Source organism: Girardinichthys multiradiatus, chromosome 2, assembly GCF_021462225.1.
Source record: "Girardinichthys multiradiatus isolate DD_20200921_A chromosome 2, DD_fGirMul_XY1, whole genome shotgun sequence".
NCBI classification, from domain to species: Eukaryota; Metazoa; Chordata; class Actinopteri; order Cyprinodontiformes; family Goodeidae; genus Girardinichthys; species Girardinichthys multiradiatus.
The window spans coordinates 23530478-23547399 of NC_061795.1; the positions used below are offsets into that span (position 1 = coordinate 23530478).

General features: G+C 39.0%; 1 protein-coding gene across 3 annotated transcripts in view; it reads right to left on the reverse strand.

Annotated features, from left to right (window-relative positions):
- Nucleotides 1-353: 353 nt before the first annotated feature.
- ano3 (anoctamin 3) overlaps nt 354-16922 on the reverse strand; it is a 65005-nt gene continuing 48436 nt past the window's right edge. For all 3 annotated transcript variants that reach the window (XM_047387146.1, XM_047387139.1, XM_047387130.1), the window contains exons 13-25: nt 13058-13118; nt 11146-11228; nt 10904-11044; nt 10444-10608; nt 10268-10304; nt 10050-10161; nt 9754-9811; nt 9372-9469; nt 8993-9147; nt 8137-8289; nt 6264-6414; nt 5979-6168; nt 354-4405 (exon numbers count right to left, since the gene is read on the reverse strand). In XM_047387146.1, the coding sequence (XP_047243102.1) occupies nt 4223-4405; nt 5979-6168; nt 6264-6414; nt 8137-8289; nt 8993-9147; nt 9372-9469; nt 9754-9811; nt 10050-10161; nt 10268-10304; nt 10444-10608; nt 10904-11044; nt 11146-11228; nt 13058-13118 (1587 nt within the window). In that variant the 3' untranslated portion in view covers nt 354-4222. The remainder of the gene's footprint in view (nt 4406-5978; nt 6169-6263; nt 6415-8136; nt 8290-8992; nt 9148-9371; nt 9470-9753; nt 9812-10049; nt 10162-10267; nt 10305-10443; nt 10609-10903; nt 11045-11145; nt 11229-13057; nt 13119-16922) is intronic.

Genomic DNA, 16922 nt, shown 5'->3' on the forward strand with positions numbered 1-16922 from the left:
TGAACCATCTGTCATCAGAGTTCTGATGTTTCTTCTGCTGTATTTAGATGTCACTGTAAAACAAAATCAAGGCTTGTGCAAGACGGAAAAGCAGTTATCACCCGGGGCCAAGCAGCAGCAGCATAAGCCCTAATAATGTGGTAGGATAACACAGAGAGAGATAGTTTGTTATAGAAGCACGATCTTCTTTAACTGTATGTTATTTGAACAGTCTTTGGCCTGGAGGTTTTGTGGTGTCTGATAATAGTGAGGGCAGAAAAAAAAAACAGCGTCTGAACTCTGGTGGGCTTCGGTTTGCTCCATAAGCAGATTTAGTTCAGCCTGAACACTGTTTAAGATAATAAACACTCACATCCATTTCTTTCACTTTATGCATTTTCAAACAGAAAAACAAACAAAGAGCTCAGATTTAATTTAAAAGTTACAATCCATGATTTATTACAGAAAAGGGTGATATCCAAAGTATTTTACACAATTTTAATACATTTCAATGTTTGTACATGTAAACAGGAATGAAGTAAACAATGCTATCGATACAGTCATATCATCCTACTATAGTTAAATCTATGAGCTGACGCCACTGTGCTTCCACATCGACTACATCATTGCTCAAGCATAATCTTATTAGGAGGCATACCACACCACATGAAGCTTAATCCCCCTCTAGACTGCTATGTTTTCAGACATGTGCAAGGTCATGCCATTATTACTTATTATACAACACCCATGTTGTGCTATTGCCGAAGGAAGAAGGCTGGAGAAGCGCCTTTCCACAGCTGTGCAGCATTTATAAGGGTGAGAAGGTGAACTGATGAAGATCCATTTAAAGATGATTAGTTACAGGGTCATCCAAGGTCATGTTATTAATTCCTAACATCCCCCTTGTTTGCCTTTAAGTTAAGTACTTGAGCTGTTCGTGGGTTAACATCTTTATAATTCCCGAATGGGCGTCCAAGCAGAGAAACTTTGACAATTCACATCTGAATCTCCTTGAATTTCCCGGACGAATGACGTTAAACAGTGCGGAGTCCAAAGCTATGACTTAGAAAATATTCCTTCAATATAAAATCTTGACGCAACTCCAAAAATGAACAACACTGAAAAAATAGAGGTGATATGTTTAATAACTCTACAGACATTGGCTCTGCTAAAAACAGCTGTTAAAGACATGCATACTCTACAGTACGAATGTACCAGTGCATTTGCGTCTGCTTCTGCCTAAAAGAAAAGTAGCACTCAAGGATAACAACATGCATAGATTTTTAGTGTTCACATAGCAGGGAAGATACTATTTAAAAACTAGTTGATGTTGATAAAACAGCGAAACATTGGACTAAACATGACCTTAAAGTATCAAAAGGTTTCAACCAACAACCTCAGGATCTCCAAAGAAAGAGGACATATCTGAGCTACTCCACAAAGCTAACGACAGCTGTGAAAAAAACTGAGTTGAAATAAAAAAATTAACCAGCTTTCTACTGTTAGTGTGCATTTAAGTCATGCAAAGAGCACTGCAGCGCAACAATATATTTCTAAAAGAAAAACAAGGAAAAAAAGTATCTTATAAAAAATGATAAAAATCTGATCATCTGCAAACATTCAGTGGACACCTGAGAAATGTGGACGTTACATTGTCTGTCTTGAGTGTGAGAAAATGGAAACTTGGGTTGATAGTGCAAAAGAAAAATTGTAAAAATAGATCAATAAAAAAAGACATACAAGAACAATCAAATAAATCTTGTAAAATGCAGTACAATGCACACAGGGTAATGACAATCCTTACCTTCAGGTGTTAAACTCCTGCTTACAGTTTATAACACTGGTTAAGATCAGTCGGAGCTGCTCAACCCTCACATTAATACAGTGCCTTGCTAAAGTAGTCATACCCTTTACCCCTTTTTTCACATTTTGTATTTTAACAACCTTAAGTTTACTGTATTTTATTGGGAATTGATTTGTCAGACCAACACAAATTAGCACAAAGTGGAAGGAATATAATTACAAATAAAAATCTGAAATGCGAGCATTTATATATTAGCCGCTCCCAAGTCAATACTTTGTAGAATCCAATAACAGCTGCTAGTCTTTGGTGGTATGTCTCTATCCAGTTTGAACATCTTCCCAAAGAAATTTCTTCCCATTCCATTCTAGCTCTGGCTGCAGGTTTTTGGTTGTTGTCCTGCTGGAAGATGAACCTCCTCCCCAGCCTCAACTCTATAGGAGCCTCTAACAGGTTTTCTTCCATAAATTATCTGTGTATAGCTCCATTCATCTTTACATCAACTCTGACCAGCTTTCTTGTCCCTGCTGATAAAAAAATGGAGATTATGTTTTCAAGGTTCTGGTACAAATCACATTTTGCATGAAGAGCAAAAAGTTCGATCATATCATGAAATCAGATCACCCTCAACCAAATGTTTTCTGCATCTTCTACATGACATTTGGCAAAAAGCAAACATGAATTCTTAAGACTGTCTTTGAACAATTTTTTTCTAAATAGATGACTTCTAAAGGCAATTTGTTGGAATTGTATCCTGGGATAGAAAGTATAGGGAGATGACTACAAAAGGATGCCATACTTTTGAGATTTTTTATTAAAACTTACTTATGCATGACTTTATGTTTGTTCATCATGTAAATCCCAATAAAATACACTTAAAGTTGAGGCTGTAACATTAAGGTGGTGTAAATATATCTTTGCAAGGCCCCATAAACTCTTAATTTTTGCCTGACTGTCTGACTGAGGAATGATTCTGACCCTGACCAACTCTAGCAAGCAAAAATCAGTTTTTACTTCTCACTAGAAAAAAAAACATGCAGTTAAAATCCACGACATCTCAGCTAAAAACATCTAAACGCCACGTCGAACAAGTTTAACTTTTCCAGTTCCCATCTGAGCAAGCAGCTAAAGCTGTGGTCAACTGGATGCTTTCTGGAACAGAAGTGTACATTTAATGCTCTGTAAGCGAGGAACAGTATATGGACGTTGTCTGCAAACTGAACATCCAAGCCACAGGTATTTCCAAGATATCCGAGTTTCGACCACACTTCATGGCTTCCAGTGGCAAATGAGAAACAGACTGCAGGGAGACAAGCGGAAGAACAGATTTCTGGATTCTGCAATGCAAACACACGCATTATTTATGACGGGAGTCAAGTTACGACATAGATATTGTTGCCGCAATGCTGAGACCCAACAAGGTACTGTGGTGTAACTCACATCTAAACCAAACCGTTACAGAGGAGTTCAGGGATCTTACAGTAAAAACGAAACATTTTCTGATTTAAAAAAAGCACATGCTGGACGACAGCGGCAACACGTAATGTTTGTGACCCAGCTGTGGAGTTCAATGACGCTGTTACACCGTAGGCACAATCAAATTTCACAAAATTTTCATTTCCTCAACTCAAGACGGTCAAGCTCAGCAGATGCACAGAGATAAACACACAACTCACACTTACATAAACCAGGCATCAGGACAAGGAGTTTGTCTATCAAAAGATACAAAACAGTGTCACCATGCACTTTATAGGTTTCTTCGTCAAATGCACAGAACGGATGTCAACACCCTTCACAACAAGTGATCTGAATTCAGATTTTTTTTTCTTTGCATTTCATGGAATATCTGAGAATGTCAGTGAACATGCTTTAACGGCAATATACAGTTACTTTGCAAGAGAATGTTTATTTGTAGAAGTTTTATTTGGTAGCCACATTACCAGAATCACTCAGCGACATGTAAATATTAAGTGCCACACACAGGTATCTCTGCTGAAGGCGACGATATAGAGAAGGAAACACGCTGCCATGCAGAGTCGAAGCAATGTGCTAGCTGCCACACAGAGAGAGGCTGCAGGGCTCAGGGCTGAGAGTAAGCAAGGGTGATCTGCAGCCCTTGATCTGCATAGTAAACATTTCAATTGCAAAGGTTTTCCCACTGAAGCCATGACAGGGCACAGATCCAAGGGCAACTGGCTGGATGGAGCTGGGTGAAGAATTGAGGGTGAAGACACAACGAGGATTAGAGGAGTTGAAGCTCTCTATAAACAGTTCAGGGAGAGGATCTCAGCAGGACGTCTTTGGTGTAAAGAATCTATCAGCAGCGCAAAGCTAGACTCTCAAAGCTGAAATACATAAATAAGCTGGGGGGGGGTGTCTGTGAGTTGAGGGCTGAGTGATGGGTGGACTGAGCTGATTGTGGACATGTGGGTGGAGCTAAGGCTAAGGCCACTCGTGGTGATAACGCCTTCCGTTTTTCTTTCGCTCTTTCTGGAGATGCTCCAGTTCTGCCTCATACATCATCTCCTGCATCAGGTACTTCTCCCTCCTCATGCGATCACACAGATCCTTTGGGATGTCAGGAATGAGGTACGCTATGAAGGACTTTATGCCGAACACCAGGTGCTGAAAAAGGCATCAAAACTGGTTAGTACAGAGAGAAATTACAAAGTGCATCTGCAAGTTTTTGCTGCATATTTTAAGGTACAACTATGCAGTGCCTGGCAAAAGTAATCACACCCCTGAGTATTTATTTTTATTTTGTCCAATTAAACATCAAATTTGAATTTATTTTATGGTGGTTTATGTCACCAATCAACACAAAGTAATGCACAATTGCATAGATGAAAGAAAATGATTTTTTAAATTTAACTGTTTGGCTTCAATGTGTGGGGAAATGTAAAACTGCACATCACCCTAAATACACAAAACCCACGATAAAACATAATGGCGGCTGCATCATGCTGTGGGGATGCTTTTTTTTTAACAGGGACAAGGAAACCAGTCAGAGTTGATTGGAAGAGGGATCAAGTGAGCAAACCCGTTAGGGGTTGGGGAAGAAGTTCACTTTCAAGCAGGACAGGGTTCTTAAACATTCAGAGTGTTTAAGTCAAATCATATAATTGTGTTAGAATGGCCCAGTCAAAGTCCAAATCTAAGTCCAATGATGATTTGTGGTAAAACTTGAAAACCAATGGTCACAGATGCTTTCCATCCAATCTGACTGAGCGTCAGCAGCTTTGCAAATAATTATGGGAGTATTTTGAGTCTCTAGATGTGCAAAGCTGGTAGAGACATACCTCAAAACACTTAAACAGCGCTGTAATTGTAAAGAACGGTGGTTCTGCAAACTACTGAGTCAGGAGGGGCTTAATACAAATGCAAGGCACCCTTTCCGATTTTGTAATTTGGAAAAAAGAAAAAAGAAAAACTACTACTACTACTACTTCCACAATCTTCCTCAGGGTCCGGTCACCTCTTCTCGTTGTGCAGCGTTTTCTGTCACACTTTTTCCTTCCCACAGACTTCCCATTGAGGTGCCTTGATACAGCACTCTGGGAACAGCCTATTCGTTCAGAAATTTCTTTCTGTGTCTTACCCTCTTGCTTGAGGGTGTCAATAGTGGCCTTCTGGACAGCAGTCAGGTCGGCAGTCTTACCCATGATTGGGGTTTTGAGTGATGAACCAGGCTGGGAGATTTAAAGGCCTCAGGAATCTTTTGCAGGTGTTTAGCGTTAACTCGTTGATTCAGATGATTAGGTTCATAGCTCGTTTAGAGACCCTTTTAATGATATGCTAATTTTGTGAGATAGGAATTTTGGGTTTTCATGAGCTGTATGCCAAAATCATCTGTATTAAGACAATAAAAGACCTGAAATATTTCAGTTAGTGTGCAATGAATCTAAAATATATCAATGTTAAATTTTCATCATGACATTATGGAAAATAATGAACTTTATCACAATATGCTAATATTTTGAGAAGGACCTGTATATGACATGCCTTCTTCAAGAGCATCATTTAATTAAACTATAAAAGGTCCCTGAAAGCAGGTGTCTAGTGTATCTATTTTAATAACAGCACATAAAAAACACCTAAAGCTGCTAAAAATATTAAAGTCCCACACTGTGAAGGGATCTAGCTTTAGGTGTTTGCCTGGCTAATACAGACACATACATACAAGAGCGCAGCGACAGACCTCAAAGACGATGATGAATGCCAGTCTGGCTGCCAACACATGCCAGAACTGTAGGGTGAACTCGTAGGGCGCTAAGCTCCAGGGCGGCGCTCTGTAATCTCGGTATCTGCAGTATCTGAACTGGCTGCTGTTCTTCAGCTCCCACATGTCAAACACAGACAGGCTACTGTTCATGTAGCCTTGCAGGCACCTGAGAGGATTGGAGAAAAGAGAAACTATCATACCATAACACCTTCTGCACCTCCAGATATATTTAAGCTGTAAACACTGTTGTTTAACGCTTACTCATCTGTATGGTGTGGCCCCTTGTCCACACAGGGGCCGTATTTGAAGGCGTAAACAAAGCGGGGGATGTAGTCTGAGGTTATAGCGATGACGAAGGCATTGGTGATGACTGCCAGAACACCGATACCTTCCAGGATCCCATGCCAGATACCTGTGGAAAATAAACATCTTTCAAGACTTTATTTTGCCGTAAAGAGAGGCAGCCAAGGTTAATATAAAACACAAGAATTAATGGGGGAGAGCAAATCATGTTTTCCCAACTGTCTGTTATGTTTTTATTAGTGCAGCAGTAATTAGTTTTTGCTAGGGGGTACAAAAACATAAACATGACCAGGCTGATCTTTCACTGTGCTGCTTTGTCTCTTTTTCAGTTAATGTGGTCTCCAACTGTGCTGTAAGCACCCACTTCATTCTTTCTGTGCACAAAAAGCTGTGTTACCTAATATTTACAGAAAACACTGAATAGAGGAACTGTGCCTGTCTGTGTTAAATTCCGGTGTAAACTATCAGTTTTGTATGTTAAACATAAAAAACTAAATTTCTAAAGGTTTCAGGGTGCACTCTGATTTTTATTAGCAGGGGAACCTGCCACCTGAATGGCTCAGTGGAGCACAGGAAGGGTGGTGTTTGTATGCTTATGGGGAGTGAGCTGAGGGGGCGGAAGGTGCAGCATATGGCTGCACAGAGGGAAAGGATGTAGAGATGTGCCCTTCTCCATAGGATGGACTGTTTCCGGTAACGTAAGCCTCTGTGGTCCTCTTGTCTATGACCCAGAAATGTCCACGAGTTTCAAAGCTCAATGAATGACTTAACTATTGAATCTACCTGGAAGTCAGGGAAGCAGGTACAGTGCTTTGCAAACGTATTTATTCCCTTTTATTTTTTTCACATTTTGTCACACTACAAACACAATCTTTAATGTAGTTCAAGACTTGTTACCAATTAAAATCTGAAACATATACTGTGCCATTTGTTTTCAGCCTCCCTGAGGTAATACTTTGCAGAACCACATTTTATGGCAATTAAAGCTGCAAGTCTTTCAGGGTATGTTGCTGCCAGCTCTGAAAGCCCAGAGAAAGAATGGAAAGAAAGTGTAAAAATCAAATTTCGAGCCTTAGTGCAGATTTTCAATAACATTTTTTGTTTGGCTTTTGATGGGCCCATTCTACCACAGGAATGTATTGTACTTCTGGCTTTATGCCTTTTGCAGCTTCTACATGTTTTATTTCGGGACTTTCCTGGGTTTAGTTTTATTCATTTACCTATTAACTTGTACCGGCTCTCCTGTCCCAGCTAAATAATCAACAACTAAAAGAAAAAAAAACCTCATTGCACAGCATGATGCTGCCGCCTCCGTGTTTCAACATGGGATTATGTGCAATATTAGTTTGCAGGGTAGGCCAATACTTAATAAATGTTTGCAGTGTTTAATATGTGGCTTGGGGGAAACTTTAAATGGTACTTCTTAGGACCTCATCAGTGTATTCAGCTGAACTTGGTTTTATTAAGGGGTATCAGACTTATTAGGAGTATCAAAGAGGGCTCAAGGCCTTTTTAACATTTTCATATAACTACATATCATGTTCCAGCTAAACTACAATAATGTGCTCCTTTGTGCTAGACATAAAATCACAATAAAAACATGTATGTGGTTGTACTGTGACACTGTGGAGGTTTTAAGAGTGGTGAGAATTGTTTCCTGCACATTATGGCAAAATGTTACCCTAGATTGTTTATTTGCTAAACTTAAACAAGAGGACAGGAATTGAGGGCAGCAATAAAGGATGTAGAAAATTGGAGATGAGTAAAGGGGTAGTGTCTCTAATCCCAAAAAAGCGTAGTGTCTGAAAGTAACACAGAGCGAGACAACAACCTATATCTGTTGCTCGTGCTGGCATGGGCCTCCTCCACTGAGTGACGAACTTGTAGGCATCCAGACGAATCTCGATTATGTTGTTAAGCAGAGCAAGAAGGGGAGCCAGAGGAAAAGCTGCTACAAAAATGGTGGTAAAGCCAAACTGGAGGACTGCAAAAGAAAAGAGACATTTATACATTAATATTAGCAAAGAATTCTAGATTTTTAGCTTTTTAGTTTTCATAGCATCTTGGATATTTTGAGCACAAAACATTAACCTTAAAATGCTTCTGCAGAAGTTATACTTTAATATCTGTATGTTTTGCAAGGTATAGCGGTCTGCTCGATTGCTTTTAGGGATACTTGAAACGGCTTCATTCAAAAATCTATAATGCTCTGCCTTGTCAAGTAATGGAGGATTCTTTAAAGCAGAGTTTGTGATTTTTGAACAAATTTTTGAATTTATTTGGTTTGCAAGAAAGATAGAAATAGAGGCATGTGACCCACTTTAGATCACAGTGAGTATCACAATTACAGCTCGAGTTTAGAGTTGTGATTTTAAGCGTACTAGAGACCAAACAAAGCAGAGAAATTGCCACTTTTGTGGCAATTGGATTGCTGAACAATTGTGCATTTATCTGTAGGTATTCAGTCAGAAACATTAAATACATTTGACTAAAATTTCTAACTCAAGATGTCATGTGGCAAAACAAAGATCAAGGAACATAAATCTGACACAAAAAAATCTATTATTCTGATTCAAACGAATCAACAATTATTTTTTTCTCTTTTTACAAATGGAATTACAAATGTCTACAAACTTAAAGATGCATGGATGTTTCCCTTCACAGAGTGCAAGACTGCAACATTTTACCCATTTCCAGATATTCATCCACCAGTCCGTGTGCATTCATTGGCTGCAGATTCCAGTCTTTGTCCCACTGTGGCAGCTGGGTTTTGTTCTCCACATTTTGGCCTCCACTGCCTCCTTTCTTCATCTTCCTGCGAGACCACCAGTTCTGCAGCAAGCTGAGGATACAGGAAGCAGTGTGTCATCTCAAAGCAATTGTTTCTGACAGTGCCATGCAGGCTTTAAAGGACAGATTTGATGTTTCCTTTTTTTGACATTAAAGAGTAAAAATACATAAACTAATAAGAGTTAATAAACAAAGGGAGCAGTCTGCTGAAATCATTGAGCATCATTGTATTTTAATTGCAAAGAAAGTGTGCAGTGGTAATGACGTATTACATACGGATATCCAAGCTCCATGAAGTTGTTCCAGATTTGTTTGAAGAACATGATGACTCCCATTTGCAGACACAGATCAATCAAACAGCCGCTGGGGTGACACTGAGAAAGAAACAACATTTCAATGATAAATAGCTGCGACATCCATATTTTCACGCCTGGTAATTCAAGGTTATGAACGAATCTTCAGAGTCGCTCGCTCCCGTTGATCTTTCTGATCAGCAGAGTTGAAAATCAGAGGAATTGTGGGGCAGGATGAATGGTTTCCCACAGAAACAAGTGGGTGGATCATTAGAAAGATGAATCACTTGGAGCTCTAAATATATCCTCTCGGAGAGAGTGATAATCAACTCAGACCTTTTTGAAATATTCACAGTTGCACTCACCTCCTCCAGCCTCCATCGATTAAAGAGCTTATTGTAGTTACCAGGCCTGCCAGCAAACCTGAGCAAATTGAGGAGAGCATAATTAGGCTGTTGAATTCAATCAGTGAAATGCTAATAAACTCATAGGGGAAATAAAATAATGCTTCAGGGTGATAATTATGTCAGAAGAACAGCAGTTTGTTCACTTTTTCAGACTGGTTGGAGCTTAGGGTGAGGTGAAGCATGATGTCTGAACTATACAACCAGTCTCAAAATATCAGGACGTGTTCAAAGTGTCCAAAGTTCACAGCAGTTACCTTCCAAGAAAGAAGGCGATGTAAAATGTGGAGCTGTTCAAATTCACAAACTGGAAGAGGAACATCTTCAGAGCAAAACTGTTCTCCCATTCAGACTCTGTGCGCGGGTGCTCTAGACAAGAGGAACAAGGGTCAAGAGGTGAAAAAGGATGGAAGGGGAATAAACTCTGCAGCCATCTATGAAAAGCATAGCTAATAAACATTAGTAGAAAACTAACCTAGATTAGTCAACAGGTAGGCCACCTTTTCATAAACCTGCCAAAACAAAGAAATCTCATGAGGAACAAGGCTGAAGGCTGAACAATATTCTTGCACAAGAAAATTCCTGCAAGCAATCACAAAACATTTTGTTGGACAGAATGTAAAAACAGACGGCGCTTGTCCAGACACCCACCACATTGAGAGACATGATTATCATAAAGTTGATGCAGACGCCAGTGCCAGACGTGGCAAACTGCCAGTTCTTCTGGATAAAGTCCCAGTTGAAGGAGGCAAACTTCTCCATTGCAATGAGACGGAAAACCACGACAGCAAACACCGCCGTCAGAACGAGGGAAATCTGAGCAGATATGATGTAGATACGACAGAACTTTAGCTAACACTGAAGAGACAATGAACAACTGGGCAACAAACTGAGAAAAAATATTATTATTTAAATAATAGTACAAAAGAGGAAAAAAATAAGATAAAAATAACATTATTCTTATTATTATTATAATTATTATTCCTGATGCCCTTTTACTTCAATCATATTCTTTATCCAGCAGGGGGAGATATTTCACTTCAGCTCATGTCTCATAAAAGGTGAACCCAGATCCCAAACAGGCTGATTACATGGAGATCAAAGGGCTTACCATGAAGAATATTCCAGACACAGACACCATGAGTCGACTGAGTTTGTCTGAGAAGGGCTGGAAGGGCTCCGGCTTTCCAGAAATGGGGTTAACTCTCTCCACTCTGGAGTATTTGGCCTCAAACTGAGGCCTCAGCTCCTCCTAATTAAGCATCACATAATGAACTCAAGTTGAATCAAAACCTTGGAGTAAATGAAAACTTTGAGGTAATTATAATAATAATAGATCCATTTCTGAGGTACCTCCTCCTCTTCCCAGTCGATGAGATCCCAGTCGTACGTCAGTTCTGCCCTCCTCCTTTTCCAAAACTCCAGGAACACGGTTGCTGCAGAAGCAACCGGGAATGTATCATGCTATTGATCTACTCTGATATGAAGCAGACAGCAGTAGTGTGTACATATGGGAATTCACTGAGGATACAATGCAGAGGCACATCATGTTGAGTGAAACACAGGCTGCTGAGATGTGTAAGACCCATTATGGAAACAGATTACAGCCATCAGTCTAACACTGCATTGCTGCTGTGTGGAAGTTACGAAAAATGGCAGCAGTATAAATGCTTCAATTCAGTCATTTTCTAGTGTTAAGCTTTAAAAGTAAAGCCTTCAGACTGGAAGCTTTGTTTTCCTTGGTGTTGATGTCTGCTTTGACTAGAGCTGCAAAAAAAGAAACAATGCTCTTTGACTGCTGGTTTGTAACAGACTGAAAAAAAGGGCTCAGATTGGATGCATCTGCTAGCCCAACTTTCAAGTTATCAGGTCTGTAAGAAATGTAAAACCTCAGTCTTCAGTGGTTGGTGTTCTGGAACATTTAGTTGTGTGTCAGCTTCAACAGACCTGGACCCAAAAATTAGGTCAATAGCCACACTCTGCAAAAGTTGGCTGCATGCTGAGAATGTAATTCAGTCATTCGATTCAGTTGTATTGGACCAAAAATTAAGCATTTAAATTTTGCAGTAGGAAAGGCATTTGAACCACCCAGTGTTACTCTGGCTGTATGGTTGGAGTCTTTAACAGCCTCTAACAGGATTTCTCTCAGGATTGGCCCGTAATTGGTTCCATCTATCTTCCCACCAATCCCGACCAGGATTCCTCTCCCTCCTGAAGAAAAGCATCCCCACAGCATGATGCTGGCAACACCATGTTTCACTACTGGAATGGTGAAACATGGTGCAATGTGCAGTGTTAGTTTTCTGTCACACATAGGTACTGCATATGTTCACATAAGAAGTCGGTGAAAGAAAGAAAAATACAATATATTAAATAAAATATGTTTTTCCTATTTTGTATCTATATTTAGACTAAAAGATCAACAAAGAGAAGCAAATGCTGCTCAGTGATGAGAAATATCACAAAACCAAAAAAATGTTATGTATGAATTCAGTCATTTAGAGCATATCATGAAACAAACTGACACGTGGCCTTAAAAAAGCTGCAGAATATAAATCCTTAGTCAGGAAACCTTTGCTGTTAGACTGAAGATGGTGAAGTTTAATATAGCTTGACCTAGTTTTGTTTATAGAGAAACAGAAGCAGCCTTATTTTAGAAGCGTGCACTCAGTCCCGTAGGCTAACCAAATTTTTCATGTTGATCTCACAAATGCACATAGTAGAACTGAAGTACATTTATTCAGCCCAGCTACTTTGTTCCACAGGGCAAACAGGGTTTGAGTAGGATTTAGAGATGAACCTTCCCCTCTTCCATTTAGTCCAAAAGCAGAACAAAGTGTGCCAGGTTCTTCCCTCAGGCACAGGTGATTATTTACAATGTTGGTAGAAAGATGAGATTCTGCACACCGATGCTCATACACTGTTATAAAGACAATACAGCTGTGGGAAAGCAGTTGCAGCATCACCATGCAGTTTTGCAACCCTGCCGAGGCAACTTATAACCTCCCTCTGAGGATATGGCTAATTATATGACTAATTACATCAGGACAGCACAGAGAGTCGGTCAGGGAGAGCTGACCATGATTTATCCCCCTACAAACACATTACAGAGGGAAGATCTGTATTCTGTATTTCCACCAAAGAGTATTTGCTTTGCTAAAATTCCCAGCTGAAAAACTTAATGTGTTTTAGCGGAAAGTTAAAATACCGAGTGCTGCATAAATAGAGCTGAATTCCAGAAGCTGGTGTAGAACAACACACCTACCCCAAATAGCCATGAAGATAGCAAAGAACACAGTGCCGCCGTTGTCAAACAGACGTGTTACCTGCCAATACAAACACACAAGAGAGAATTGTGACTTTTGGACAATGTTAGTTTGAGAAGCTTTAATTTTAACGCAGTCTGGCAAAGACTTCTTAATCTGTAAAAATAATTATTTGCTCATCAGGAGTCAGATAAGCAGATTGGACAGCACTTTCCCATCTAAAGAGCAATCGTAAAGCTGAAGCCATAAGCTGATTAGTTTAGCTCAGTATGAAGACTGGGCAAACTGAAAACACTTAAAGTGAACCTAAAGGGAATTCACAGCCCGACCGTGAGGCTTGTCAGATATACATTTTTAGCCACGTTTACTGCCACCCCTGGTAAATATGTGCAAAAAAGAGTTAAAATGAATGTTTTAGTTAAATATTTTATTGCAGTAGGCTGCCATAATCTCCTAACGTTTTTAATTCAAAATGTATTTTAGTTTATTTATAGCTATGGTGGGAAAAAGTCCCACATTTACAAAAATCGTTGTTTTTTTGTTGTTGTTTTTTTTACCTTTTTGTGGCACTAGTGGCCCTCACTTGACAGCAATACGAACAGGAAACGGGCAGGGAGAGAAAGGGAAGAGACAGGCGGCAAAAGTCCCAGGATTTGGAATCGAACCCTGGACGGCTCCTTTGAGGACTCACAGCTTCCACACATGGTGCTCTCACTCCACCTCTACACCGTGAGCTGCACCGCAAATATTTTTGTTTTTAACAAAACAACTGGTAGCATAGTTATTGTTAGATACTTTGTACAACACCCATTTGCCAACAGTACAGAACTTAGCCTACTCCTTATTTATATTTCACAAAGATGGAGCCAACAGAGAGAGGGATGTTCAAGCATTTATCGTTGCACAGTCTTGGTATACTCAGTCCTGGGTTCTCTCTGGTAAACTGTTTCTGTGTCTGTCTGCTTGCTGAAAGACCCAATGGTGACCCATCGTTAGTTTGCTGTCAGCAAGCCAATGAAATAAACAATAAAGATGTAAAGCTTCCATTACAGATCCCCCACCATACTTAACAGTGGGAATGAGGTACCATTTATTCATCGAATGTTTTACAATCAGCCTGCCCGGGGTCAGGGTTCCTGCCCATTTTTCATATCTAATTTCCTTACTATTTCACATTCAAATTTCCAGGTGCTTTTAATAGTTGATTTTAATAATAGTTCAATAATAATCTATGACAGATGTTTCAGCAGAGGTCAGAATAGATGGATGGAAGAGAATTTAAGTACACCCTTTCATCAAACTTTTTGACAGGTGGGCGGGACTTCCGGTGAGGGCGGGACTTCCGGTTGGCGCCATGTGGGCGCCATGTGGGTGCCATGTGGGCAGGAGGTCACGTGGTCAAGCAGGTGGTGTGTCCAAGGGGGCGTAACCGTGGATGCTGATTGGTTGTCGTCATTAGGGGCGATACCTTAAATGAGTCAATTAAAACACGGGTGTGTTTGTTATAAATAGAACAAGACAAATATGGTATTATCGGAAACTGTTTGGCATCAGCACCAATTAAAAATAGAGGGGGTGTGTTTGTAAGCATCGTTAAACAAAAAAAAAAAGACATGCATCCTTTTATATTTTAAAGGTATAATCAACTTAATGTTGACCTATCACATGAAATCCTAATAAAATGAACTGTGTAACCTGACAGAAATTGTAAGTTAATTTTGCTTTTACAGCAGGACCTATTTTGTTGAATATATGAGCCAGTCTAAATCAGTTCAAAATAGAAAAGACCTAAAAAGTAAATTAAAAGATTGTGCTTCACTACATCGATGAAACGAGAAAAAACCTTCAGCTTCTGTGTCAACATACTGGAAAAGCAGCTGAAAGAGGTAAGACAAATATGAGATTAACAGAAAAAAAAAAAAGAACTTCAGTATACTGTTTCCAAGTTACAAATTGACTCTAGCAATGATGTGTTTGTTATTGAATCATGAGAGACTCCATTTTAGGAAAAAGGAATGATAATTTTAGTTACCTGTAGCTTTTCTAAAACATTTACTTTTTCATCTTAGAGTAAAAGGTTATTCAGGGGGTGGGGGGGTTACAGTTATACCATATCCAACTGTTAGGGGCGATGTCAGGAAGGGCAGTTAGGTCTGTTCCTTAGATAACCATATCACCTTTGAACTCAAGAAAGGGTTTTGGTCTTAAAATCATAGTCTTTGCAGTTGAGATAACACTGTCATGTTCTGGTATAAATACTGTGTGTAAAATGTTGTTCGGGGGCTGTTTCATTGGCTAACCTCAGTGTCAGGGTCTTCAAATGCTGAATGTCTTTGAACCATAACACTTGTTACATTGAAAATACCAGTACTGACAAGAAAAAATGTCGGTAAATATTTCAGGAAACCCTGAAATTGTGGAATCTACTTCTGATAATTCACAAAAGCACAATGACATCTTTAAACGTAAGTAAGTAAGTAAGTATTCATCTTTAAGAAATCGTTAAATGCATGTGAATGTTCTCTAATTTTGTTTATATATATTGTTTATATATATATATATATATATATATATATATATATATTTGTTTCTTTGTCATAGAACCCACCGCTGATGACCTTGATGATTTCATCTTGACACAATCAGATTATGGTAAGTAAATGTTAAATGCAATAAAATATATATATATACATTTATATATTATAGTTAACCCTTGACAATGTTTAAATTTATAGATTTGATGAGAGAGGTAAACCCGAATGATCAAGTTGGAGGGTTCAGCGGCTGGAATCGACAGTCAAAATTGAGAAGGCGAATTATTTCCAAACAAGAAAAAACCCCAACAACATCTGAACTTTCTTCTAACACAGAAATTAAAACTGATTCTTTGAATACTCCTCCGTCAATTATCATCATTTCCCCTGAAGACACACCGGATAAGTTACCGGCACCTCCAGAAAGTAAGTCCTAAGAACTAACTATTTTTCTTTGAGAGTGAATGTATTTTAAACCTCAGATAAAACTGTTTACAAATTCGACTGAGAGCTCTGTGGCAGACACAGCTGTCGAGCAGCAGCAGCAGCAGCAGCAGGGTAGAAAAAAAATAAAAATTAAATAAAAACAATATATATATATATATATGTATTTTAAGCATAGTTCAATAAAATGTCATATAAACCTGTTTACAGATACATCCAAAGATGCCACATTGAATCCGCCCACCAGAAGGTCGCTTTTCAAAGATCAAGACAGCTTTCAGCAGAGAGGCACCGTTTCAGTTCAACAAGAAGTGAAATCTGGAGGTTTTACCGCAAAGAATCGGAGTAAGATAAAAAAAAAAAACTTGTGTATTTTAAAAACTATTTTTCGTTTAATTTATGAACGCTGTGCTGCGCAGCGTAAGATAACTTTTATTGTCTTCTGTTTTTACAGAATATTTAACCCCGGCCAAAAGACAGCGACTCTCTGCGCTACAAAGCAGAGCAACGCTAGTGAGTGGATTAATGAACGGTACGTTTTAATTCATACATACATACTGAATTAATTTGAATTCCTTTGTTTGTTTTTTTTTGTTTTGTTTTTTTCAGCTTTAATGTGATTATTTCAATATATATATATATATATATATATATATATATATACATATTTTTATTTATTTATTTATTTTTTTGTTCATTCTCCTTACAGAGGTAACGTTGATGGTAGGACAGATTGGCCACAGAAACGGACAGCGCAGGAAGACAGTCTCTACAGCCTCACGGGATCTTCGTAATAAGGCCTCATCGTTAACGCTTCTGGCAGAATGTCAGATTCTGTTAAAAAAGCATTTTGGTGACATCAAGGTGATTTTAAACTGAACTGATC